This window comes from Muscardinus avellanarius, assembly GCF_963383645.1.
Source record: "Muscardinus avellanarius genome assembly, chromosome: 2".
Taxonomy (NCBI): domain Eukaryota; kingdom Metazoa; phylum Chordata; class Mammalia; order Rodentia; family Gliridae; genus Muscardinus; species Muscardinus avellanarius.
The window spans coordinates 148820432-148847873 of NC_137787.1; the positions used below are offsets into that span (position 1 = coordinate 148820432).

The 27442-nt window shown below is 37.3% G+C and overlaps 1 protein-coding gene and 1 pseudogene across 2 annotated transcripts in view; one reads left to right on the forward strand and one right to left on the reverse strand.

The window, feature by feature from the left end:
* VWA8 (von Willebrand factor A domain containing 8) overlaps positions 1–27442 on the forward strand; it is a gene marked incomplete at both ends in the record, with an annotated part of 383297 nt that overhangs the window by 92211 nt on the left and 263644 nt on the right. Inside the window, 2 exons of the mRNA XM_080688771.1 lie at positions 23819–23979; positions 27096–27209. Coding sequence (XP_080544897.1) covers positions 23819–23979; positions 27096–27209 — 275 coding nt within the window. The remainder of the gene's footprint in view (positions 1–23818; positions 23980–27095; positions 27210–27442) is intronic.
* On the reverse strand, positions 864–1530 carry LOC308258586 (YEATS domain-containing protein 4-like; annotated as a pseudogene). The gene has a single exon. The product of its transcript is annotated as a YEATS domain-containing protein 4-like (transcript).

The window sequence follows — 27442 nt, forward strand, 5'->3', positions numbered from 1 at the left end:
TAGTAAGACCCTGTTTAGCTTGGAGGTAGAATGCCCTAGCATCAAAAAAAAAAAAAAAAATTAAAATTCTGGTGTAATTGCAACCAGAATCAGCAGCAGGAACTAGTTCCTTCTACACATACTAGTCTAGTATGTGTCCTTTCATGGACACATACTAGAGGTCTAGTTGAAAGGTGATATGTTCAAATACCATGTTCATTAGCCACTCACTAATAGAATTGTAAAGTAAGAGCAGTTGTCTTTTCGTAGAGGTCTTCCTCATTTTTATAGCTTCATATTATTCTACTGTATGAATAAACAGAAAATTTTCAAGCAATCTCCTATAAATGTAATATTGGGTAGTTTCCAATACTTTGTAATTGCAAATAAGTTCTAATGAATATGTATATATTTTCATGTAGATAGAAGCCTATTTTCTTATTTACTGGACACATATACAAAAGAGGTAGAATGGGGGCTTGTAAGAACTTAAATATGCACACTAACTTTATTACTAATTCTAACTACTAGAGAAGTATAAAATTTATATATTATTCTTTATAAAGAAATTTTGGTGCCTATCAAAAGGAAAATAAACTACACATATTCTCCAATAAAAACTTTTAAAATTGTTCTTCATATCATATTTTCCCTAAAATGGAGTGATAAAATGCCTATATAGCATCTATTCTTTTCATACACATATGTTTCCACTGAAAATACAAGAATAGCACAATGCTATTGACTCCATTGCTGAGCTATCCGTGGTGAAGCACTCTGTGCAGCTCCTTTAGAAACACCACAGCATTTGCATTATGTCCATTTGGCATTCAAGTCCACCTTGCTTCCAGTCGTGCTTACTACCAAATTCTCTTCAGAGCTGTTCAGATGTCTTTTTTATGATCATCTTTGAGTTTTCTGATTTCATTTTTTAAACAATTTATAGTTTCACAACTTGATTTTAATCTCTTTAAGCTCTGCAATTTCAAAGCTTGTTTTTTTGGGGGGGGCAGCTTCTAATTTTTCTCTGTTTTTTTACTTCAAGTTCTGCAAATTCAGTTTCATGCTTATAGGCTCCTAATGTTAGTTGATGAGATGATGTTAATAATTGTTGCATCATTGCTGTTGGGTCTTGAAATATCATTTAATTATAGAACTCTGAAACCACTATTTTCTCCCCACCCAGCATTGCATTGATGTCTGATTGGAACAGCTTTAATAAATGATATAGGCTTACAGGTCTTCCATTAGGATCAATGAAAAATATTTTGATGATTATTTTGAATTCACCCCATTCTGTTTCAGTAATTTCATCTGGAGGCCTAGTAACAACTCTTAAAGGATTGCCATAGCTTTCATGTAATTTAAACTGGATTCTTTTTCACATATGCTGACATATCCTCATTTCTATACGGTTTTACATATACTATCCACTGATGTGTATGCCCATCTTTTTTTCTCAACATTACCATAAACTATTGGTTTAATGATAGTAACACCCTTCACTCTCCTGCCAGAGTCAGGCCCAAATTCAGCCATTCTGTTGAACATATTGTCCCACAGAAGAAGCCATCACTGCCAGGAAAAGAGATGAGCCAGCAGGGGTGCCGCTGCTCTAGAGGCCCTGCTCCTCCCTCAGGCCCAGGTGGAGGGTTTTGGGCTGAAGGAGGGCGAGTCACCCGGCCATTGCGCTGAGTACCTCCAGGCGGGGTCCTCCAGGAGGGCGGCCAGCCCTGGGAAAGGCCACTCAAGACCATTTTCATGATAAATTCTTGAAAGTAGGATTATAGAGTCAATATATAATATTTGGTTTGTCAGATTTTACAAATTTTCCTCTGTAACTGTTGGGCCATTTTGCATTCTCACCAACAATGCTAACAGATAAGGCCATCAAGAATTTCATGTTTGTGAGCCAGGAGTGGTGGCACATGCTTGTAATCCCACTACTTGGAAGACTGAGACAGTAGAATCACAGGTTCACTGCCAGTCCCAACAACTTAGTGAGACCCTGTTTTAAAACAAAGAATAAAAAATAGGGCTGGGGATGTAGTTCGGAGGTAGAATGCCCCTGTGTTCACTCCCTAGTATTGCCAAAAAAATGAAAATAAAATAATATTTGTCAGTCTGATAGAGATATTATCTCAGAGTAATTTGAATTTGCATTTCGTAGGTGAGAAGTTGAATATCTTTTCTATATTTTTACTTTTTGTATAAGAGTTTTATTTAGATACAATTCATAATAGAGAATTCTTCATATTTTATTTTTTATTTTTTATTTTTTTTATTGGTGCACTGTATTCATACATCATAGTGGGATACAAATTTTGTAGACATACATGCACACATCGCCCAGTCAGCCCCGACCCGATCCCCACCCCATTCTCTCCCCATCACTCCCTCCCATGCTTGGCTTAGTGGTTGACATCTAGTATTATAGCAATTTATCCAAAATTAAAAATGATAATCTCACATAAAAGTTTCATTTGTCTGATACCAAGCTTTTGATGACTTAAAGATAATATTTCAATATTTCTTTTTACTTTCTTTCTTACCAGAGAATATTTTTTTTCTATTTTTTTAGGTGAAACTATCATATATTTATATATTTATTTTTCAGAAAAAAAATCTATCCTAATATGGAATATGGATTCTAGATACCCAAAACGATCTTGAAAAAGAACAAAGCTAGAAGATATATATGTTCTGATTTCAAACCATATAAAGCTACAATAATTGAAACAGTGTAGTACTGTTATAAAGGCAGATATAAACCATTGGAGTTAAATACAAGCCTAGAGCTAAATTCTTCCCTATATTGTCAAGTTATTTTTGACAAGGTTTCCACGAACATTTGGTGGTGGAAACAATAATCTTTTAACTAAATATTGTTGAAAAATAATAATTACATGGAAAAGAATAAAATTGGACCCTTACCTAATCCCATATACAAATATTAATTCAAAATAGATAAAAGACCTAAATATAAATCTTAAGACTATAAACTTTTAGAAGAAAATCTGGGTCATAAAACCTCACAACATTGAAATTGGCAGTGATTTCTTGGATATGATTTCAATGGCAGAGGCAACAGAAGAGTATACAAACTCCCTAAAAAATAAAAAAAAATATTGTATATCCAAAGACAATGTAAACAGAGTTAAAAGTTACTAATAGAATGGGATAAAATATTTCCAAATCCTATATCTGAAGGTATATTAATATTCCAACTAGAAATCCTAAAAATTAACAACAATAAAGGCAAATAATACCATTTAGAGATAGGTAAAAGACTAACATAAATAATGAATCTCCACAGATAACATAAATAATGAATCTCCACAGATAACCAATCTTAGTTGTCTGTTGGATGGAAAATCTTGTTTCTCTGGTTCTGGTGTGTGTTACCTATTTCTTCTTTGTAGTTAATCTCTTTGAGTATTTTCTCTAGCGCTGGTTTTGAAGACATAAATTCCTTTAGTTTCTGTTTGTCATGGAAGCTTCTTATTTCTCCATCTAATTTGATAGAAAGTTTTGCTGGGTAGTAAATTTTTGGCTGGAAGTTGTTTTCTTTCAGAGTTTGGAATATGTTACTCCAAGCCCTTCTGGCTCTCATGACTTGGTTTGGGAAGTCTGGACTGATTCTAATTGGTTTGCCTCTGAATGTCACTTGGCCCTTTGTTTTTGTTGCCTTTAAGATTCTCTGCTTGGCTTCCACATTGGTCATTTTGACAATTATGTGGCGTGGGCATCCTCTTCTCGGATCCTGTCTAAAGGGAGTTCTATAAGTTTCCTGGACCTATGTATCAACCTCTTGCTCTATGTTTGGAAAATTTTCTGCTATTACTTCCTTGGAGAGATTGTTGATCCCTTTGGTTTCACTTTCTTTTCCCTCCTCTATTCCAATTATTCTTAGGTTAGCTCTCTTAAAATGGGCCCATATTTCTTCAATATCAGATTCCTGCTTTTGGATATTTTTTCCTAGATTAGAAACTATGCGTTCATTTTTGGATTGCTCATCTTCTAAGAGCGAGATTCTGTTCTCCATGTGGTCTAATCGGTTGTTTGTGCTTTGAATTGAGGCCTTTACTTCATTAATTGCATCCGTTATCTCTTTTTGGCTCTCTCTGAGTTCTTTTCGAAGCACCTCTATTATTTCTACAGTTATTTTCCTGATTTGATCTTCTAGAAATCTCTGATTTTCTGTTTTATCGGGTTCTGATGTTGTGGGGTTGTGGGCATTCATTGCTCCATTGTTATTCCTCTTTCCCATCATTTCGGAGGTTTGTGCCTTCTCTGGGTTCTTCCCTTGGGTCACTGTGACTTCACTTAAAGTGTTCTGGATCTCGAGTCAGTAGTATCTCAGACCTCACTACTCCTTTACTGGGTTGTATCACAGAGTCTTCGACCCAGAGAGTCGATAGAGGCTGCTTTAGACTGGGGGGGGGGGTGCCAGGTTGCACGTTCTCCTATGGTGTGATATCTCTGCCACCGCCACTCCCACACTGGGTCAGGTCCCAGGGAGTACAGTACTGGAATTTCTCCTCTGTGGCCCGCAATTTGACTCACTGTTCTTGAGTACGCAGATGTAGCTGTACTGGATTCGGTGAATTCGCTGCTGCTGCTGCCGGTGGCAATATGGCGCCGCTGCTACGCCCTCGGCCGTGAGGCTGGCGTATTTCTTCTTGGTTTTGAGTTCCACTCTGAATCCCTGCAGCGTGTGCTGAGCTCAGCCACTGGGAGCTTTAGATGTTCCCTGCGCCGAAAGATCCCGCCTGGCTGTTCCGCAGCGGCTCACCTCGGCTTGCTGTAGCCTTCCGGTGAATTCGCCGCTGCCGCCGGCAGTATGGCGCTGCTGCCGCGTCTTCGGGCGTGAGGCCGGTTATCTCCTCTGTGGCTCTGAGCTCTGTTCTCAGTCCTCTTTCTCTCTGGAGCCTGGTGATTTTTTTGTTTCTCTGGTAATGGTGTTTTCTGGCTATGAAAGGCGCTGATTTTGTGGTAATGGAGATTGGTTGTTAGCGGGGCTCTTAAGCCCCGCTTTTCTCGGTCGCCATCTTCCCAGAAGTCAATTTTTCATATTTTAATGGCAACTTTTTTCTTTTAAATTATATGTTCATTTCTTTTGCCCACTTTTAACAAGTTTTTCATCTTTTTTCCTATATTTTTTATCAAAACATATAAGGGATAATTGCCTCTTATTTTTGATATATGTTCAATATATTTTCTCAAAGTTTGTCAGTTTGCCCTTTGACTTTATTTATGATTATTATTTTTGGGGCCTGTAAAGCTAAACAAATGGTTGTAGTTAGATTTAATATTTTATTTTATTGTATTTGTATTTTAAAATTATGGTTAGAAAAAAATCATGGTTAGAAAGTCTTTCCTTATAGCCAGGTTATGGAGGACTTCATCCCTGCCTCAGTCAAACTTCTCGATGGATCTCTCTTCAATGCTTGCTCAGCCTCCCGCATTCAGAAGTAGAAAGGGGCACTGACTCCTCCTCACTCTGCCATCTCATTTTCTGTCCACAGCTGGAGAAAGTCTTCAATTTAGGGATGAATTCTCCTTGTTCCTGTTGTATAATTCTTTTAATGTGCTGTTGAATTTAGTTTGCTAGTATTCTGTTAAGGACTTTTGCCTTTATCATAAGATTGCTCATCATAAGGTTGAGTCTACCTGGGTGACACACGATAGTCTCCCCATGTGAAGATTGTTAATTTAATCACATCTGCAAAGTTCTTTGGGGGATGTGAGATAGCATATTTTCAGGCAGCGGGGATAAGGACACAAGAATCACTGAGGTATAAGATGATATTACTCTGCTCATCATACCGTTCATTTTGGAAGATCACATGACTGAGACTGTTGCCACTCATAATATCTGAGTTATAAATTCAGCACACCTGTTATCAGTGTGTATAGTTTTCATACCCATAGCCATTCTACCTTTAGTTATGAGCATCTGACTTCATAGTGTGGGGTTTTGGTGTAGTTATACCCATATATTTATTGAAGTGGTTTTTTTTTTGTTTGTTTGTTTGTTTTTTTGTACTGGGGATTGAACCCAGGGCATTCTACCTCCAAGGTACATCCCCAGATATAATTTTTGTAATTTTCTTTCTTCCACTTTTTCATTTTTATGTTGAAATAAAGTCTCTAAGTTGTTGAGGATCTTGCTAAATTGCTGAGGCTGGCTTTGAACCTGTGATTCTCCTGTCTCAGCCTCCCAAGTACTGGGATTATGTGTGAGTGCCCCCATACATTGATTTGTCTGTGTTGAGCCATCCTTCCATCCCTAGGGATGCATTCTCCTTGTTCCTATTGTATAGTTCCTTTAATGTGCTGTTGAATTTAGTTTGCTAGTATTCTGTTGAATATTTTTGCCTTTATTTTCATCTGGGATCTTGGCCTGTAATTTTCTTTCCTTATAGTGTTCTTATTTGGCTCTTGTGTCGGGGAAATTTTGGCCTTGTAAAATGAGTCTGGAAGTACTCCTTGTTCAGTAATTTTTGGGGAGAAGTATTTGGTATTAATTCTTCTTTAAATGTTTGGAAGTATTTGCCAGTGAAGATACCAGGCACTAGGCTTTTCTCTGTTGACAGGTTTTTATTTACAGAGTCAGTCTTTTTACCCATTATTGGTTTGTTATGATTTTCTGTTTTTTCATGATTTAGTCTTGGTAGGTTGTATATTTATAAGAATTTACTAATTTCTGCTAGATTATCTAATTGGTTATCATATATTTATTCTTGCTAATATCTTATGATTGAAGAATCAATTTTGGTGCCTCTTGTTTATAATTTTATATATTTGTGTTTCCTCTCTTTTATCTTTGTTAATTTACTAAAGATTTGTCAATTTTGTCTTTTCCCAAAGAAATCAACTCTATTTAGTTTTATCTTTTTTGTCATTGCATACTTTCTATTATATTTATTCCTGCTATGATCTTTGTAATTTTCTTTCTTCTATTAACTTTAAGTTTAGTTTGTTCTTCTTTTTCTACTTCCTTGAGGTTTAATGTTAGATTATTTGTAATCTTTTTTTTTTTCCTTAGCAGGCATTTATTGCTGTTAACTTCTAAAAATTGCTTTTTACTGCAACTTAGAAATTTTGGTATATTGTGTGTCCACTTTTGTTTCTCTCTAGGTATTTTTTTATTTCCCATTTGAGATCTTCCTTGGCTCACTGGTTGCTCAGGATCATATTGCTTAATTTCCAACATTTTCCAAAATTCCTTCCATTATTGATTTCTAGTTTCAGACCATTGTGGATAAAAAAGATACTTAACATAATTTCATTCTTCTTATATTTTTTGAAACTTGTTTTGTGACCTAATATATGATCCATCCCAGAAAACAGTCCATGTGTGCTTGAAAACAATGTATGAGAGTTTGGTATGTGCCTGTTAGGTCTACTTGGTCTATAATGCTGTCCAAGTCTCCTGTTTCTACATTGATTTTATGTCTGCATGGTGTATCCGTTTTTTAAAAATGGAATATTGTAATCCTCTACTGTTATTGATTGCTGCCCCTCCCATTTCAGGTCTGTTAATATTTGCTGTATAAATTTAGGTGCTCCAGTGTTGGATGTACATATATTTACAATTGCTATATCCACTTGATAAATTGACTCATTTTTCATTTTATAATGACCTATTTGTCTTTTATGTGTTTTGGACTTAAAATCTATTTCTTGTATATAGTCATTCCTGTTTTCTTTTGCTTGCCATTTGTCATTTTCTTTTTTTCTTTTTTCTTTCTTTTTTTTTTTTTTTTTTTGGTGGTACTGGGATTCCTGGAAGCCCTTCTACGTCCGGGCTACACTCCCGGACCTATTTTTATATTTTTATTTGGAAACAGAGTCTCTTAAGCCAGTGAGGCTGGCTTCGAACCTGTGTGATCCTCCTGTCTCTGCCTCCCAAGCACAGGGATCACAAGCGTGCACCACCACACCCGGCTGCCATTCGTCATTTTCAATTTGCCACTTTTCTGTCTCTTTCACATTCAGCCTGTGACTTTAAAGCTAATGTGAGTCTCTTGTAAGTAGCATATAGTTGGACTTTTTATGTCTTCTGATTGGAGAATTTAACCTATTTAAATTAAAAGTCATTATTGATAGGTAAGGACTTAATATATTTTGCTAATGGTTTTCTTACTGTTTTGTAGATAGTTTCTTTTTATTTCTCTTGCTCTTTTTATTTGGGATGTGATTTTCAGTAGTGTTATGGTTTAATTTTTTTCATTATTTTTTGGATATCTATGACACCTTTTTTTCTTTTTGATTGCCATGCCACTCACATAAAACATTTCATAGTTATGATAGTTTCTTTTAAGCTGATAACAACTTACTTGAGCCACATACAAAATCCCTGCATTTGATTGTATTTGTGTCACAATTTATGTCTTTATATATTGTTTATCCATTAGCTAATTATTGTGTGTGTGTGTGTATATATATATATATATTTTTTTTTCTTTTTTTTTTTGTGGGTCTGGGGATGGAACCCAGGGGCATTTGACCTCCGAGCTACACCCCTTGCCCTATTTTTTTTTTTATTCTTTATTTTGAAACGGGGTCTCACTAAGTTGCAGAGGGCCTCACTAAGTAGCTGAGGCTGTCCACGAACCGCGATCCTCCGGTCTCAGCCTCCCAAATGCTGGGATTACAAGGGTACGCCACCACGCCCGGCTAACTATAATTATTTTTAATAATGTAGTTCTAGCCATGTGTGGTGGCTCATACTTGTAATCCTAGTACTTGTGAGGCTGAGACAGGAGGATTGTGGTTTTATGGCCAGCCTCAGCTACTTAGTGAGACTCTCTACAACTTACTGAGACCCTGTTTTAAAATAAAGAATAAAAGTAGGACTGGGTAGGTTGATGATAGAAAGCCCCTGAGTTTCACCCTCAGAACCACAAAAAATAATAATGTAGTTTTTAAAAAAATCCTGACATATTCTAGACCCATATATCAACATTATAGTATTATTCTAAATAAAGTAAGATTACATTCTTAATTTTACAGTGATTTCAGATGTTTATATGCTGTTGGTAGGTGTCTTTTTGTTTCAATTGAAAGAGCTCCCTTTAACATTTTTTATAAGGTTGTGTTAGTGCTAATAGACTCCCAACTTTTGTTTGTTTGGGGAAATCTTTATCTTGTCTTTGTTTCTGAAGGTGAGCCTTGCTGGTTATAATATTCTTGGGTGGCAGTTATTTTCTTTTAGTATTCTGTTCTCTTCTGGTATGCATAGTTTCTGCTGAGAAATCAGTTGATCATTTTAGTTGGTTCCCTTGTATATGCAATGAATTGCTTTCCTCTTGTTGCTTTCAAAATCTCTTTGTTTTTGATTTTTGAGAATTTGATTATACTGTCTTGGGTGCAATTTTTTAATATATGATCTCTTTAGGGTTCTTTGGACCTCATAGATCTTAGATCCTTATTTCTCCAAATTTTGGGAGTTTTCTATTATTATCTTTTTTTTTTGGTAGGGAACAAGATATTATTATCTTTTTAAATAAAGTTTCTGCTCACTTTCCTTTTTCTGTTCCTTTTGTTTCTCTTATAATGATATATCTGTTCACTTGGTGGTGTCCCATAAGCCCCATTGGTTTTCTTCATTATTTTTTATTTCTGTTGTTGTTGATCTGATTGTAATTTCAAATGACTTTTAAGCATATTGTTTTTCTATTTGATCAAGTCTATTGTTGACACTCTTGAATTTTCCAGTTTAGTCATCATATTCTTTAGCTCCACAGTTTCTGATTGGTTCTTTTTTTATTGATGCATTGCTGTCATACATCTTAATGGGGTACAAGGTGGTAGAGGCTTACTTGCACACATCACTCGTTTAGCCCTTCCCCATTCCCACCCCATTCCCTCTTCCAACCCTTCTTCTTATGGCTGACTTAGTGATTGACTTTGACATGTTTGTGAGTGTACATCATGTACATTAGGGAATTTTCCTCTTCCTGCCTCTGATCCCCCTCAGGTCACTTTATTTGCTCATCTATGGTTTCTCCTTCTTCTTCTCGTCTCAAGTTGAATCATTCTTCCTTTTGCATATTATGGAAAGCATTCTTTTTTTACTTTTTATTACTGAGTAATTTCACTTAGCATAATCTTCTTCAGTTCCATCCGTTTCCCCACAAATGATGTCATTTTGTTCTTCGTTATGGCTGAGTAAAGTTGCATTGTGTACATATCCCATAGTTTTGTAGTTCATTCATTTGTTGATGTACATCTTGGCTGATCCCATAGTTTGGCAATTGTGAATTTGTGCAGCTTGGTTGGTTCCTTCGTGTGTGTGTGTGTGTGTGTGTGTGTGTGTGTGTGTGTGTTTTGTTGTTGTTGTTTTTTGCAGTACTGGGGATGGAACTAGGGGCATTCTATCTCCAAGCTACCCCCCCAGCCATATTTTTTATTCTTTATTTTGAAACAGGGTCTCACTGAGTTGCAAAGGGCCTCACTAAGTAGCTGAGGCTGTCCGTGAACCTGGATCCTTCTGTCTCAGCCTCCCCAATGCTGGGATTACAAGTGTGCGCCATCACACCTGGCTTTGTGTGGTTTTTATCATTATGGTGATGCATTGTTTTCCTAATGTCACTTGATGGTCTGTTTTCTCGTAGTAGCTCACTGTACTTCTTTAAAATTATACTTTCTAATTGTCAAGTATTTCATGTATCTCCGTTTCTTTAGAGTCAGTTAGTACTTCCTCATTTTATTTCTGATTGAGTTTTTTGTGGCCTTGTGTTAGTTTCTGTACACAAAGAAGTAGATATCTCTTTAGTCTTTATAGACAGACTTTAGTAGGGAAAGACCTTCGACAGTCACTTCAGACAGAGATCATGGGTGGGACATCCATTGGGACCGTGGGTGGGCCTGTTATTGCACTACTTAGCAAGCAGCTCTGGTGCCATAATCATCAAGTGGGGGGCCTGGATCCCAAGTCCATGCTAGCCATGACAGTCCTTGTGCCTGAATTTGTAGGATCTAGCCTGTCACTGGGGCAGCTCTATTATCTGGGTCCATGGGAATGGACCTGGTCCTGAGTCAATGGGGACTAGCCAGGGCCCACTGGAATGGGCCTTGTGCCTGAGTCCATGGTAGCCTGAATTGCTTTTAAAGTGTGTACTTGATTTCTTATTTAATTGAAACAGTGTACTTTTCTTTTTAAAGTAATTGACAACATCTTTGTGTTATCTTAGCAAATTTAGTTACCATGAAATATTTATTAGTTTTATAAAAACATACTAGGAAGCCTTTGGGCATGTGTATAAAAATAAACATTACAAATAAAGCCACATTTACAAGCCCAAGGAAGAAAACTTTTGTGACCAAAGAATTCTACTAAATAAGGAACTCTAGCCTGAAAGGTATTTCTTTTACTGTTCTTGATGACCCATAGTCTTGAAGAGGAAAGGAATTTCAAATTTTGGATTTTCTGTGGAATAACTCCAAGTATAGGTACACTGTTTAATAAAGTTATAGTACTGTTGATAACAGTAAATTATTATACCTGATTATTAACAATTAGCTAGCACTTTTATTTTAAACATACTATAATAATTGTGTGGGGGGGTACTGGTGGTTGAACCTATGGGCATTCTACCTCCAAACAATACCCCCAGCCCCTATTTTATTTTTACTTTTGAAACAGTGTCTCTCTAGGTTGAAGAGAGTCTCTCACCACTTGCTGAGGCTGGCCTCAAACCTGCGATTCTCTTGTTTCCATCTCCCAAGTGCTTGGATCACAGGAGTGTACCTCCATGCCTGGCTACTTTATAATAATTTTGATAGAGGTCTTAGGGAGATATTTTAAGGGTCCTCAAAATTTTATAGTTGTTGAAGATTGCTCTAAGAATGAGGAGTTTTACAAAGATTAGTCATTAAGTTGTACATAAGGATTCATCACTACAGGGATATACTGAAAAAGACATAATGAAAGGTATAACTTTTATTTTAAAAGTCATATGTTTTTGTAAGTGCCGTGTATTTTGTGCACGTATTCCAAATGCATGCTTCTAGTTATATCCCCTAGTTGCCATTATTGATTTCTAAATGCTCTGTTCTTTTATTCCTCTCGTAAAAAAAAAAAAAAAAAAGTGTCATTCAGGATCCACACCACTTTTCAAATAAAACGTTATTGATGATTTTCAAGCCAGTCTTATAGTAGAAATAGGTCTTTTTAAGCTTCTGGCAGGAAGCCTAATGAACGCGGAAGGGAAAGGGCAGTGTTTAGTAGAACTCAGCTCATGTATCTAGGAAGTAGAAATTGAAGTATCCTTGGGGTTTGAGGCTGCTAAAACCCTGGTTTTATACTCTATTGACTTCTGTTAAAAGATAACAGCTGGAGGAAGAGCCTTAGATAGGCCAGGCCCTGTGATGCTTCCTGCTTATTTGCTATGGTTCCCTTCACCTCTCCCAGGTTTAGATAGCTGTAGGCAGTAACCTCTGCACTGGGGAGGACTGATGCTCATTATGCTGTCTCACAGGTGGGAAGTGGGCAGGTAGGAAAGGTTGCCTTACAAACTCAATCAGCTTATAATCTGTGTGTGTGTGTGTGTGTGCGCGCTCGCACGCGCGCGCGCGCGCGCATGCATGTAGTGCAATTGTTTCCTTAAGCAGAAGACCATTTCTCTTCTCTTTTCTTTTCTTTCTTTCTTTCTTTTTTTTTTTTTTTGTGGTACTGTGGATGGAACCCAGGGGCATTCTACCTCTGAGCTACACCCAGGGTCTCACTGGGTTACAAAGGCTCTCACTAAGTAGTAGCTGAGGCTATCTTTGACTGTGATCCTCCTCTCTTAACGATTCTCTGAGTCCATTATCACTTTCCAGTTTCCCACCTAGTGAACAGGTGTTAGGCTTCCTGCAGCACTGTGTCTCCCACAAAGGAACAACTCAGAGAGACCACCTTTAGTTTTGTGATGAAGGTGACAAAAGGGATGCATTAAGCCAATCAAGAGTTGTAAAGTATGAAGCCTTGACCTTCACCTCATCCCCTTCACACACGCACAGCCCCCTCTCCCAGCCAGTTACCAGTCATCTATCAGCATTTGTAGAATTTAGTGTAACCACAGATGTCTCCTATAACTACAACACATCACCCGTAGGCCCATTATTGAGGCTCTGGTTCAAAATGCATTTGGCTTATGGAATTGTAATTTATAGTTTTAAAGAACACATTATTTATGTCCCTTGGACACTTAGAGATACCTAATTAGAATATGTTTCATTTTATAATCCATTCACTGGGGAATAGTGATCATTACTTTTTAAGAATATAAATAAGAACATAAATGAGATAATGTCATTTTCCTGCTCAGCACCTGGAAATGGCTTTCTGTTGTACTTAGAATAAAATTAAAAGTCTATACTTGAGCTTATGAGCCTTGTAGCAATGAGGTTACTTGTTAGAACTACTCAAGGATCTTTGAAAAACTTCGCTGTCTAGGCCCTCTCATCAGTGAGTCTAAAGATGAGGTGAAAACTGGACTTAAATATTTCTAAAATCCAGTGGGCAGCCGGAGCTGAAAACCATTGCTCCATGTGACCTGACCCACAATGGTCTCTCCAGCTTTCTTCTTCCGTGCACGACCCTCTGCTAATGCTACTCCAGCCTCACTGGTCACTATTAGGCCCTAAATCTGTCTAGTTCCTCTGTGCTTCAAGGTATTTTCACAGGCTTTTGCCTTGGCTTGGATACCCTTCTCCTGATCTTCACTTGGCCTCTTGACATTCAAACCTCAATTTCAGTATCCTTAGAGAAGGCATCCGTAATCCGCAAAGTCCTTTGCTATCACATTACTTGATGTTTTCCTGTAGCACTGACCACTATGGGATATTTTCTTACTTGTGTTTCCTCCCTCCCTTCCTTTTTCTTCTCTGTCTCCTTTCTTTTATCTATTTTTATTTTCTTTCCAGTGGAATGCAAGGTTCATGTTTATCTTTTTGACTTGTGCATCCTTAGCACCTGGAACAGTGACTTGCTCGTAGGCATTAAACTCAGTACCTATATATTTTGTTGTTTGTTTTTTGGGGGGTACTGGGGTTCCTGGAAACCCTTTTATCTCCGGGTTACACTCCCAGACCTATTTTATATTTTCATTTGGAAGCAGGGTCTCTTAAACCAGCGAGGCTGGCTCTGAACCTGCACGATCCTCCTGTCTCCGCCTCCCAAGCGCGGGGATTACAAGTGTGTGCCACCACGCCCGGCCTCAGTACCTATATATTTTGAATGAATGAATAAATGAGGTTTTTAAATAATTTCTAAATCTTAGCTAACTCAAATCTGACCTCCTTCATCAACTCTATTTTTCACACATGCTTTAATATTACCTTTTATTTAAGTTCTAAGACAAATATTTATCATTATACAGTTATGTCCTACTTAATGATGTTTTTGTCAATAAAGGACTACATATTATGACAATGGTTCCATAAGATTACAATGAAGCTGAAAATTTTCTATTGCCTGTTGACAGCATAGCCTTCGTAATACCATAGTACAAAACATTACTCAAGTGTTTGGAGTGATGCTGATATAAAAAAACCTTTTACGCTTCCAGTCAGTTTTATTTTTTTTTATTTATTTTTTTATTTTTTATTTTTTTTTGGTGGTACTGAGGGTGGAACCCAGAGGCTTTCTACCTCCTGGCTATACTCCCAGACCTTTTTTATATTTTATTTGGAAACAGGGTCTCACTAAGTTGCTGAAAGCCTCACTAAGTAGCTGAGGCTAGCTTCGAACCCGTGCGATCCTCCTGTTTCAGCCTCCCAAGCGCGGGGATTACAAGTGTACGTCTCCATGCCCGGCTTTCCAGTCAGTTTTAATAGGTCTACTTTTCAGTTGCTGTGACCAAAATACCTGACATGAACAGCATAGAGGAGGAAAGATTTATTTGGACTCATGGTTTCAAAAGCACAGTGCATAGGAGGCTGACTCCAAGGCAGAAATGTGGCAGCAGGGCACATGTTGGGGAAGACCCGCTCTCACATCGTGGTGGCTGGAAGCAGAGAGCACAACAGGAAGCAGCTAGGTAGATAGGAAGCATCTAGGAAGACAGGAAGCAGCAAGGGACAGAAATGGTTCCCAAGGCCGCAACCTAGTAACCTCTCTTCCACAGTCCCCTTGCCTAAGATACCACCTGGTAAATCCATTCAGCTTATGAATCCTGCCGTGGATTTACCCACTGATGAGATTAGAGCCCTGGTTTAATTATGACAATTAATTATTCAGAGTGCCTCTGAATATTGTTGCACTAGGGACATGCTTTCAACACTTGAGTCTTCTGGGGGATTTTCCAAATCCAAACCATACACAGTCTTATAAAAGAATAATATGTACAATTTTATATGGTGTAAATGTTTGATGACAGTAACAGATGACTATGTTATGCACTTATGTCTTTACTTCTCATTATCATTTTAGAGGGCATGCCTTCTACTTAGAAAAATTTGTGATTAAACAGTGTGCGGTGAGCAGCCTCAGCCATCTCATGCCCATCCATTTTCCGATTGCATCATTTTCCCTAGTGCCTGATTTTATTTCATGTTGTTTTGAACGCCGTGCCCTAGGGGATATACCATAGCTTAGGTGTGCAGTAAACTTTCCTATCTTGTCTCACTAAGTTGTGAAAGACCTCCCTAAGTAGCTGAGGCTGGCCACGAACCGTGATCCTCCTGTCTCCACCTCCCAAATACTGGGATCACAAGTGTGTGCCACCATGCCCGGCTTATGATTTTATTTAAATTTTAACATATGTATGTTTTAGTTTTGCAGCTATTTCATATTTAACTGTCATTTAAAAAATACCCATCAGGTGCCAAGAATTACCTCATTTAATTCTAAAGGCATTTTATTAATTTCACCCATAAAAAAAGAAGTCACAGAATTGGAATTGAAAACCATCTTTCCTCATTCTGTCCCCAGCTTTTTAAATGTGCTGCTGTTCATATTGGCCGACGAGCGGGGATTTAAGTGTGGCTAAATGACATATCTTGTCAGTCAGATGTCCTTACTGAATACCAAATAGTACTTTATATCTTAATTGTCATTTGCTTTTACAAACCAACTTTTTATAAGGCAAGTATTATTGCAGATATTTAAACTAGAATTGATTGCTAATGTTCCACTTGTTCTAACCAGTCAAACATTTGTGATAAAATGCAACGATGTTGGTAGTAATGGTTGAATAAAATGTTCTTTAGTCTGCCTGCACTGGCATTTCCTCCATAGCATCTCCAATGTTGCTCTTCCCTTTTGAAACTCTTAGTTTTAAAAATATCGGCCACCTAAAACTAAGATTTATTACAGGGTTTTAGCTAAGTGTCCAGTTCCTGGAAGAGTAGGGAATAGAGTCATGAGTGACAGAGTCAGGAGAATTTCAGCCATAGTTGCTTTGGGAGGCCAGCTCTCCTCACCCAGTCCTCGCCCGTCTCTCAACACTTCTGCCTTCTTCCTTGTCTGCTGGATATGAGAATGCTTGGTAGGACCTGGGTCACATATAGAACACTTGTAAAGGCATTAAGAAATGATGTGTCTACTTTTCTAGCCTTTATAGTATAGGAAGGATAGTAGGAGGATATTTGGTTCATTATCTTCTTTTAACACAATTCATTCTCCCCTCCCCCACCTTGGCTTTCTATTTTGTTTTGAGGCTTTATTAAGTTATACTTCAGCTGAGTCAAGTTTTAGTAAGATAGGTGGATTTGATTACTGGTTAGCTTCAACCAGAGAATTTTATTCTATGTTTATAAAATAAATCTTTAACTAGAGCAGATCATCTTGAAATAGATCCTAGTGGTTACCATGAATAGAGCTGTAAATGATTTAAAATCAACTTCCCATGGACAGCAGAGGAACAAAACAGTCACGGTAGGCTTGTAACGTCAACATCTCATCATATACATAAAAGGGAGCATTTGTTTTTATGTGTGATGGGCTAAAAATAGTTCTTTAAAAGAAGAACCTGAGGGGGGAGTATGGGAGAATTTGCAAATAATTTTACAATATATGTAAAACAAGAGGTCTTTTTGAGATCAAACATAAATGACACTGAGGAATGTTGGCGGCGCGCCCTGTGTTCTGCTCACTGAGCATGCTTAGGCTCTGTAAATAATGGCTTTGTTTCTATTCTAAGACCCCAGAGTTATTAACATTCTGTGTTTATACAATATTTATGCAGTATTCTGCTACTAATAGGCATGGACATAATTAATCCCTTATTGCAAATTTGATAGCTCACATCAGTTACTTTTAGTTTATTTTTTATTTGCTTAAATCCCAGATTTTTTTTCGAAGTTTATACTACTAATAGGATATTATTCTTTTGGTAGAACCAGAAAGGCTACAAAATTTTGGCTAGTTTGTTTTGTGAAACAAAATCATTAATAATTTTTATTTACATCATTGAAAGATATTAAATGTCTGCTCTTCATATTTTTTTAATTTGGTACTAGGAATGGAACCCAGGGTCCTTCTTCCTCATCATACCTTAGTCTTCTTATCTGTTAAAATGTAAATGTGTGTGAGTTAGTGTACTTAAAGTACTTGGCACCTAGCAAGTTTTTCAAAGGCATTAGCTGCTATAAGTATTGTTACTTCTATTTTTAATTCCTTAACATACTGTTCTTTTTATGATGACCTGATCCATGGGGCACATTTTCTCAGTCTCATTTACAAGAGTCGTAGCATTGCTTCTGATTTGGTTCTAGTGTTGTGGTTATTATTACTTATGTACCCTTTTCATGTCAATTTTTATGTTGGGTTTTAGATTATATTCAAATTTTAATTGTCTTTACAGTATGCATAGAAGTATATCATCTTTTCTTGGTTTCATCTTCTCTTGCTTAGTTTTCTTTATTCACTTATGTTTAATTTTATAATATATTACGTTAAATATTTTTAAGCCAACTTAAATACTTTCTGAAATTTTTTCAATTTATTATCTTGTGAAAATGTAATTGTTTTAAGCCTGGTTGAGTTCAGGTTTATATAAAATTTGGTATCCTATTACTTTCATAATTATTTTAGTTTCCTATCAGAAAATCATAAAATATATTGTAAAATTTTATTTTTATTTCAATATTTGTATTTAAACACAAATTGTTATAATTTCTTTCTTTTGGGAGGGTACTAGGGATTGAACTCAGGGCATTCTACCACTGAGCTACAGCCTCAGTCCTTTTAATTTTTTTGTTTTGAAATAAGGTCTTGCTGGCCAGTGCTGGGGCCTCCGAGGCTGGGATCGGAGCCTGCTGAGGGGTTAGGTCGGTGCCGGGGCCAGCGGCCAGCATCGGAGCCTTCTGTGAGACAAGGCCAATATTGAGGCCTCCAAGGCTGAGATTGGAGCCTGTCAAGGGGTTAGGACGGTGCCAGGGCCAGCGGCTGGCATCGGAGCCTGCCGTGAGGCAAGGCTGGTGCCGGAGCCTCCGAGGCTGGGATCAGAGCCTGCTGTGAGGCAAGGCTGGTGCTGGGGCCACCTAGGCCGGGATTGGAGCCAGCCAAGGGGTTAGGCCGGTGTGGGGGCCAGTGAGGCCAGAATCAGGGCCTCCCATGAGGCAAGGCCGCTGCTTGAGCCAACGAGGTTTGGATCAGTCCACCGGGTAGCCAGGCCACTACTGGGGCCGTCAAGAATGGGATCGGTACTTGCAACGTGGCATGCACGGAGAAATATCGCAGAAAATAAAAACCAGATGCTTCCCCTAATCAGCAATAACTAGGAGGAAAGGGGCAACAGGAAGAGGTCGAGTCATAAAAAGGGCCCTATAGTGAAGCAATTAAGGTGACCAATCAGAGGGTATGGAATAAGGGAGAATGGAGCCTCTTTAAAAAGCAGGAGGTACATTAACAAATGTATCAAAGTTAATCACCAAACTAGCATGGGATTGAGGGAGGGGGAGGGAATGGGATGGGGAGTGAATGAGGGCTAATTGGATGATGTGTGCTTGTATATCCTCTCAAGTCTTGTATTCCAATGTGATATATGATTACAATGCACCAATAAAAATAAATTAAAAAAAGAAAGAAGGTCTTGCTAAGTTCCTAAGAGTCTCGCTAAATTGCTGAGTCTGGCCTCCTACCTGTGATCCTCTTGTCTCAACCTTCCAACTACTGGGATTTTAGTTGTACACCATCATGTACAACTAAAATTGTTTTATTTATTTATTTTTTGAAGATTTAAAGAAGTTTATTAGAAAGATAGAAATACAGAGGTTAGGTACAGCTCCATACCAGACTGGCATGGAGGGGTGACTCGAATGAATATACCCTAAAGTTATTTTAAATGCCCAAAATATAACAGTTTGCTTTCTAAATGGCATTTTAACTTAAAACTAATTTTAATTCTAGCCATTTTATATATAACCACTTTATACAGTTATTTTATTTAGTCAACGACTTATATCTGGATTTATCAAGAGAATCCTAGAAAAACCAGCTTAGACCAATTCAAAAGTTCTAAAATAATTTAAAGCATATAATTGCTTTAAAGTTCAAAACTGTGTCTTCTAATACATTTCACACAGCCATGCTTCTCATTTTATTAGGACATTTTAATTTTCAGTAGGGTTTCTGTGTTACCAAAGCAAAGAATATACTTCTATTTGACAGAATCTTGGGGGATACATAGCTGTTTTCCAGGGATCTGAATAAAGGTGAGCTGTTGAAGGTTAGACAATGGTAGCTTTTAAAGGAATTAGATTTCATGTCCTGTTGTTTTAACATTTTAAGGAAATGCAGAAAGAGGAAATGGTTCAGGCTCTATGATATCATTAATGCTATTTTTATTCTCCTAAGTTCAAAGGTTTCAGGGATAGGAGAAATATATGCAAAAATAGGGACATTCATCCTTCTTGAGTTTTGTCAGTGTGCTTTCAAAATGTACATAAAAAGACCACACTTAAAAGAAAAGTTGGCCTTTAAATTTGCTAAAAGAGATGTGCGAGTAGGCAGGAAGAATGAGGAAATTATATTTTTCAACAGCTCTATGATACAGCATATATTAAATTAAATATTAGCATTAATTTAGGACACTAGAACCTAAATACTCTATAAACAAACATTTTTTTTTTTACTTTGTTTTAAAGATGAGCATGTTACCTGAAATTAATTCACATCATGGACCCTTTTAGATTATGCTAAAATTTTATGTTAAATATATTTCCTTAGGTCCAGTTGCTCTGAGGTTTAGTTTTGTGTCCTTGCATTCTCACAGAACTAAAAATAACATCTGATTTTCTCTAATATTGAGAAAAATAGAGCCAACTGTCTCGTTAAGGACTAGCTGAAACTTGGTCTTTCAGTGTATGATGTTATGTTATTAAAACCAACAGTTTATAGTAAAGGGAAATTTTTTTTTTTACTCTCTGGGGTGTTTTATTTTAATGCAAAGATACATTAGAAGTGAAGAAATGAAGCCTGGCGTGGTGGTGCATGCTTGTAATTCCAGTACTTGGGAGGCTGAGACAGGAGGATCCTGATTTGTGGCCAGACCTCAACTATTTAGAGAGGCCCTCCGCAATTTAGTGGGACCCTGTTTCAAAATAAAGAATAAAAAATCAGACAGGGGATGTAGCTTAGAGTTAGAATGCCCCTGGGTTTCATCCCCAGCAACACACACACGCACACACACACACACACACACACACACACACACACACGTGAAGAAATGAGGGTATGCAGAAAGAAAGTGAAATAACTGAATTTAGCTAATCTCTTAAGAAACATCAAATATTCTTCACTCATTTTTCACTGCTCTAAAAATGGAAAGAAAGGGGTCTATTTCTGGTCTTTGCCTGTGGTTGGTATTAACAGCATCGAGTATATTGATCTGTTGATTGTGTAGCAACAAGTAATTATTGTGTATCACTTCAGTAAATATAAATTAGTCTCCAACTGCTAGGTTGGAAGAGTCCGATATACCAGTTGTCTCATTATTACTCTTAATAAATGTTTAGTTAGTTGAATGACCTAAGGTACTGTAAATATTGTGTGAGTTATCAAGGTATTAATTAAAGTTCTTTTGGATCATGACCAAATGAAATAGAATTTTTCATATCATGCACAGAATTGTGATTACATTGGTATGAGAATAGAGAATTCTATTTAATTTTTTTTAAATGTTACCAGTTGCTAGCCTCAGCTCCTTAGAACTCTGAAACTCTATGTCAGAGTCATGGCACCCCTCATGTCCTCTTTCTGGGCCCAAGCAAAAGACTCCTAAGATGAATTGGATGAGGATACCTATTTCTTTGCAAATGTTGGATTAGTGAGATACCCTTCTCTCTGAAAATAGCTTCTTATTTTTTACCTAATACTGAGGAAAATGGAGCCAACTATCTCTTTGAAAATAAATTTAATATGCTTTACTTGGTGCATTGTAGTCTCACATTATAATGTAGTTCAGAGTGATAGGGACACACATGCACACAGCACTTAGTGAGCTTCCCATGCACCATGTTGAGGACACTGAGATGGAGCCAACTGTCTCTTTAAGGAAAGGCTGAAATTTTGGTCTTTCAGTATATTGATAGATGTTAATTTTGAAAATTCTAGCTCTAAACTGAAAACAGATGACATTCTCTCTGAATTCTGAATTCTAATTGGAATGTTTAATGGAAAGAAGACATATTTTCCCATTGTTTTTCTTTTCATTTTCTCTTTACTTTCCAGTTATGCTATTTTATTGTGCATTTTGTATAACCTCGTGCAATCTCATAGTCCTGTTAGAATAAGGGAAGGCTGTAAATAAATGAGACAGAGATTCACATTAATTTAATATCTTATCAAACAGTATGTCCTGCCTATAAAGCATATTAGAATTACCTACACAATGTTAATAAAAGATAGGTAAGTTGAACCTATTCAGTTAAAATTTTCAAGTTGGTGGGGCCTCTGCATTGTAACTTCCCAAAATTTCCATTTGTTTCTTATACGTATCTTTGATTTTGAATCACTGTCTAAAGCATGTTTTTGGCTTAATTCTAGGACAATATGTGGCATAACTCTATAGTGATTATTTTTCTGGAATAATTAGTATTGAGAGTTTTAAGAGTGTGTGTGTGTGTGTGTGTGTGTGTGTGTGTGTGTGTGTGTGTGTGTGTACTCTGGGTTGAACCCAGGGACATTCTACCTCTGAGGTACACCCCAGCTGTATTTTATTCTTTATTTTGAAACAGTCTCACTAAGTTGCAGAGCCTGTGAACCTGTGATCCTCCTGTATCAGCCTCCCAAGTACTGGGATTACAAGTACACTACCATACCGGGTTTGCTTCATTTTAATGTTAACTTTAAAAAGAGTGTGTGTGTGTGTGTGTGTGTGTGTGTGTGTGTGTGTGTGTGTATGGAAGCACACTTGAATTTTTAATATTTTGATTATGGAAATGACCCACAAGAACTTCTTCTATGTTTGTCTAATTTTTCCTGCACAGTGATTCATTCCTGGGTATAAGCTCCTCCCCACTGTGCAGCATCCCACTAAACACTGCTGTTGGGCAAGAGTTTAGTCCTGGCTATTGTAACTGTCATTGACAGCACAGAGTGATACTGCTCATATAGTTTGCATCTCAGTACTTGGGAGGCTGAGACAGTAGGATCACAGGTTCAAGACCAGCCTCACCAATCTTATGAGACTCAGCAACCTAGTGAAACCTTGTTTCAAACAGAAAATAAAATAGGGATGGAGAAGTAGCTTAGAGGTTGAATGCCCCTTAGTTCAACCTCTAGTACAAAAAAAAAGTAAATAAAATTATTGAAAGAGGCCAAGTTTGGATAATGTGTCAAAGCCAGCCCTTTATGGCTGTGAGAACTCACCAAATTTGAATTTTAGTTTTCCTAAATGTCTTTACAATGCAATACAAGCCTATTCCTATTTTCTAAAACAGTACCTTTTTATAGAACACTGAAATAAGACATTTTTATCTTAGTTTTCAATACAGATGTGTTGTTATTGTAAAGATAGGTGAATACATTGGCATTCTAGCTGCTTAAAACTTGGAGTGGCTATCAAAAATTTACAGAAGACTTCAAATTTTGGGATAAAAATAACTGTAAAAAGTTCAACCTTCATTTGATATAAGTGGCACAAAATGCATCTAAAGCTGGTAACAAAAAAAAATCATGTTAAGTATTAGCACACACCACAAAAATTGTTTGTATTATATGGCACCGGATTTTTGCCTTACATAGATTTTTTATATACCACAACTATTAATAGTTTGCATAAGTCTGTTACACTATTTTAGTTGCTAGCACATTGTGTGTGTGCTTTAAAAAGTTACTTGTAAGTGCCACACTATTGTTTCTCAATTCCTGTACCTCATCTGGTGACTGTCCCCCTGGTTTCCTCCATTATCAAGCCTCTTTAAATATAATGCGTCACTGTGATGGGCCCCAACGTGGCTTTTCAGGAGAACTCATCAACTGTGAGAAAATGCAGCCTTGATAAGCATTTCAGAGTACTGAGTTTGCGGGGTGTCTTGTTTTAAAATGGAATCGATGCCTTTTTCTACCTGGAGGATCAGAGCTCAGTTAAATTCCATTAAAGTCAGGTAGAAATTACTGTCATTATCTAAATATCTCTTTTAAAAGAGAATGAAAGTGCCCAATAAAAGGAGAAGGGAGGAAGATCCCACACTCTTACTATGGTATGAGAATGAGTTAACAGGAAGAAACCTAAAACTTTCTGAAGATCTTTTTCTTGGGTGGATTTCAGAAGATGATTCTCCTGTTTTTATAAGAAATATTATATACAGAGAGAAATTGCTATCAAGCAAAATAGGCTATATCTACTTAGAGAATAATTCTACCTTTTCTTTGGTGGGTGGTGGGAACTGGTTTTAGGATATGACAGCGCGGGATCTGCTACAGCAGAGATACACTCTTCCAAATGGAGACACTGCCTGGCGGTCCTCGCCCCTTGTCAGCGCTGCTCTGGAAGGCAAACTTGTCCTCTTGGATGGCATTCACCGAGTCAATGCCGGCACACTGGCTGTACTGCAGAGGTTCGTATGAGTCACACGAAGACAAACCCCAACACAACACACACACACACACACACACACACACACACACACACACACACACCATGCTGACTTAAGCAGTAGACATGGATCACTTGCAACTTTTTTTTTAAAGTATTGGATTATGTAGATCCTGAGAAACTGAAACTCCCATATCTAACTGGAATGACAGCTTACTTTTTATTATAAATATATTGCAGTAAAACTCCAGGTAATGAACATTTTGGGAAGTGCCGTTGCCATAGCAGAATTATCTGTGTAAGAGCTGAAGAAAGCAAACATCTCAGCGATAATTTTTAATTAACTTCTATTGGTATGTTGTAATTACACAACTTAGTGAGATTCATAAGGATACACGCATACATGCACAGAACATCACTTGGTCTGTTTCCTTCCCCCCAAAGCTCCCTTTTCCCTCCTCCGCTTTCTCCTTCACCGTGTTCCACTCCTCCACTGGTCTCTCCTCATTTTGTGAGGTCTCTTTTCTTTCTCAGTTTCTCTTTAGCTTCCACAAATGAGAGGAAACATGTGGCCCTTGATTTTGAGTCTGGCTGATCTCACTTAGCACAATGTTCTCCAGTTCCACCCATTTTCCTGCAAATGACATAATTCTCAGTAATAATTTTGAATGACTTGTCCTATATACATATATGACAAGTTACACAACTGAAGTTTCTATATTATACCAGAGTTGTAACTTTACGGGTTATAAATTCCGTGTAGATCTACATTATTGCTTGATTTGTTGGAAACTTTTTTTTGAAGAGAGAAATGTAGTTTAAATATAAAATTGTGGAATAGATGTTTAATTATATTACAGAGACTAGAAAAGCCCACTTTTAAAAAGGTGCAAACTTAAACCATTCCTGTAATTAATATTATTTTACTAATTTAGATGGGAAAATATCTACTCATCCCTAAGACTAGAATTTAATGTTGAGAGAAGACTCTTTGTGTGTAACTTTTTTGGAAAACATTTCTATCTTGTGTCATTTTTGAAGAGTAATTACTGAGCCAGATGTGGTGACACATGCCTGTAATCCCAGTATTTGGAAATCTGAGACAGGAGGACTGCAGGTTTGTGGCCAGCCTCAGTAACTTTGTGCCACTCAGTAAATGGGCCATCCACAGCTAGAGAGGCCCTGTTTCAAAATAAAATAGGGCTCAAGATTGGCTCAGAGGAAGAATGCCCCTAGCTTCAATCCCCAATACCACACACATCTCATACATATATACACAAAGTAATTACTGATACTTTTTGTTTTATCTTGGTTCTATGATTTGTAGACATTTGATTTTTAACTTTGACTTACTGTGAAGGTTCCAGTAATTGGTATATGTTATTTCCTCAACTCCCAACTAGCTATTCAGAGTTTTTTTTTTTCCTTAACAGATGAGTCTAATAAAAAATTCCAAATATAGCCAGGCATGGTGATACACACACCTACAATCTCAGTTCTTAGGAGGCTGAGATAGAGGATCACAGGTTAGAGGGCAGTGTGCTAGTAACTTAGTGAGACCCTGCTTCAAAATAAAAATAAAAATAAAAAGGTCTGTGGATGTAACTCACTGTTAGAATGCCCCTGGGTTCAATCCCCATTACCACCACCACCAGAAAAAAAAATGTTATTTTAACTCTGATTATATTTGTATTTAAAAATAATGTCATGGCTGGGCATGGTGGCACACACTTGTAATCCCAGCATTCGAGAGGTGGAGACTGGAGGATCGCAGTTCACGGACAGCCTCAGCTACTTAGTGAGGCCCTTCACAACTCAGTGAGACCCTGTTTCAAAAACAGAAGACTAAAAATAGGGCTGGGGGTGTAGCTCAGAGGTATAATGCCCCTGGATTCCATCTCCGGTACCATAAATAAATAAATAAATAAATAAATAAATAAATAAAATTTAAAAAATAAAAATAATGTTACAAGTGTTCAGTGATTTACCATAAGCATTTCCTACTTAAAATATTTTTCTTTCCCAAATAATCAAATGTAGGCACTAAATAAAACAATACTTAGTCACCTTTTATTGGATGTCTCTTGCATGTTTTTCCAAGTAGGTAACAGCAGTTGTCATTGAGTATTTACTCTTTTGGGGGCATTATACTGAGCCAGGTCTTCTAAGGTTTTCAACCTCAGAATCACCTGGTAGGGTAGAAATTTAATACTAATGCCTGGGCTGCACCTCCACAAATTCTAATGTAATTGGTCCAGTCTTAGGTTTGAACATTGGCATTTTTAAACACTTCACAGAAGATCCTAATATACAGTTAAGATGATAAGCTATTCTATTAAGCATCTGTTTTGCATTTGTTCTTTAATTTTCACAGAAACTGTGTGAAATTATCATGATTTATTGCCTTATTTTATAAAGGATAAAAACTTAAAGCTGGAGTAGCTCTCCCCTGCCCAATCATTCAGCAAGTAAGATGCAGAACTAAAGCTGAACCCAGGTCTGTCTGACTCCACTGCCCATGCCCAGACCTCTGCATGATTGTCTCCCTTCCCTCTGCCCATGGGATAGGAGGCAGTGTAGCATCTCCAACATGGGCATCAGCAGACTTAATGGTTGGTGCTTTTTGACCTTTATAGCACCTGTAAGACAGTGTCATTTTTGGTATGGTTGGTTAGCTCACCATCAGAGATGACATATGAAATAGCAGTATAGTTATTTCATTATGAAGGTTTTTGAAATCCCAAATATAGAAATATTTTGATAACCCTTTCCCTTAGGGAGTTAGTTACATTTGATGCAGAAGAGCATGTGCCAGCTGCCTTGCTCACCAATACACAAACACACCTCATGGTTATCCTGAGACACATACCCAGCTGTCTCTTTTTGTCTCTCTCCTCCTTCTCATCCCTGTCCACATCTACTATTCATGACTGCTGCTCTCCATTACAAAACCCAAGCTTTGCCAAGTAGGACAGCTCGAGCCAGCTTGAAAGTGTGAAAAGTCTATGTAACAAAATTATTAGACCCAACTGACAGCAATAATAGACATAACTAAAATATTGACTGGGTGCTTCCACCTCTAATAACGTCAGCATTCAAATTTGGTTTTGTTTCCTGAAATTCCTCTTATCCCACCAGGTTAATCCATGATCGAGAGCTCAGCCTCTATGATGGCTCTCGGCTACTGAGAGAAGACAGGTATATGCGTTTGAAAGAGGAGTTGCAGCTGTCTGATGAACAGCTACAGAAGAGGTAATTGCAAGTGCACTGTTCTTATTGTTAATTTATTGCTAAGTTAAATGTAATATTGCTCTTTATTTTTTAAAAACTAATGTCAAGCCCAAATAACTTTGAACCACTTACTTAATTTGGTATCCTAGGCACGATAGCAGTTTGCACCTCTTAAAACTTGAGGTTGCTATCTAAGATATACTCTCCTCTCAGCCTTTTTAAAAAAATAAGTATCTAAACCTTGATCTCAACAA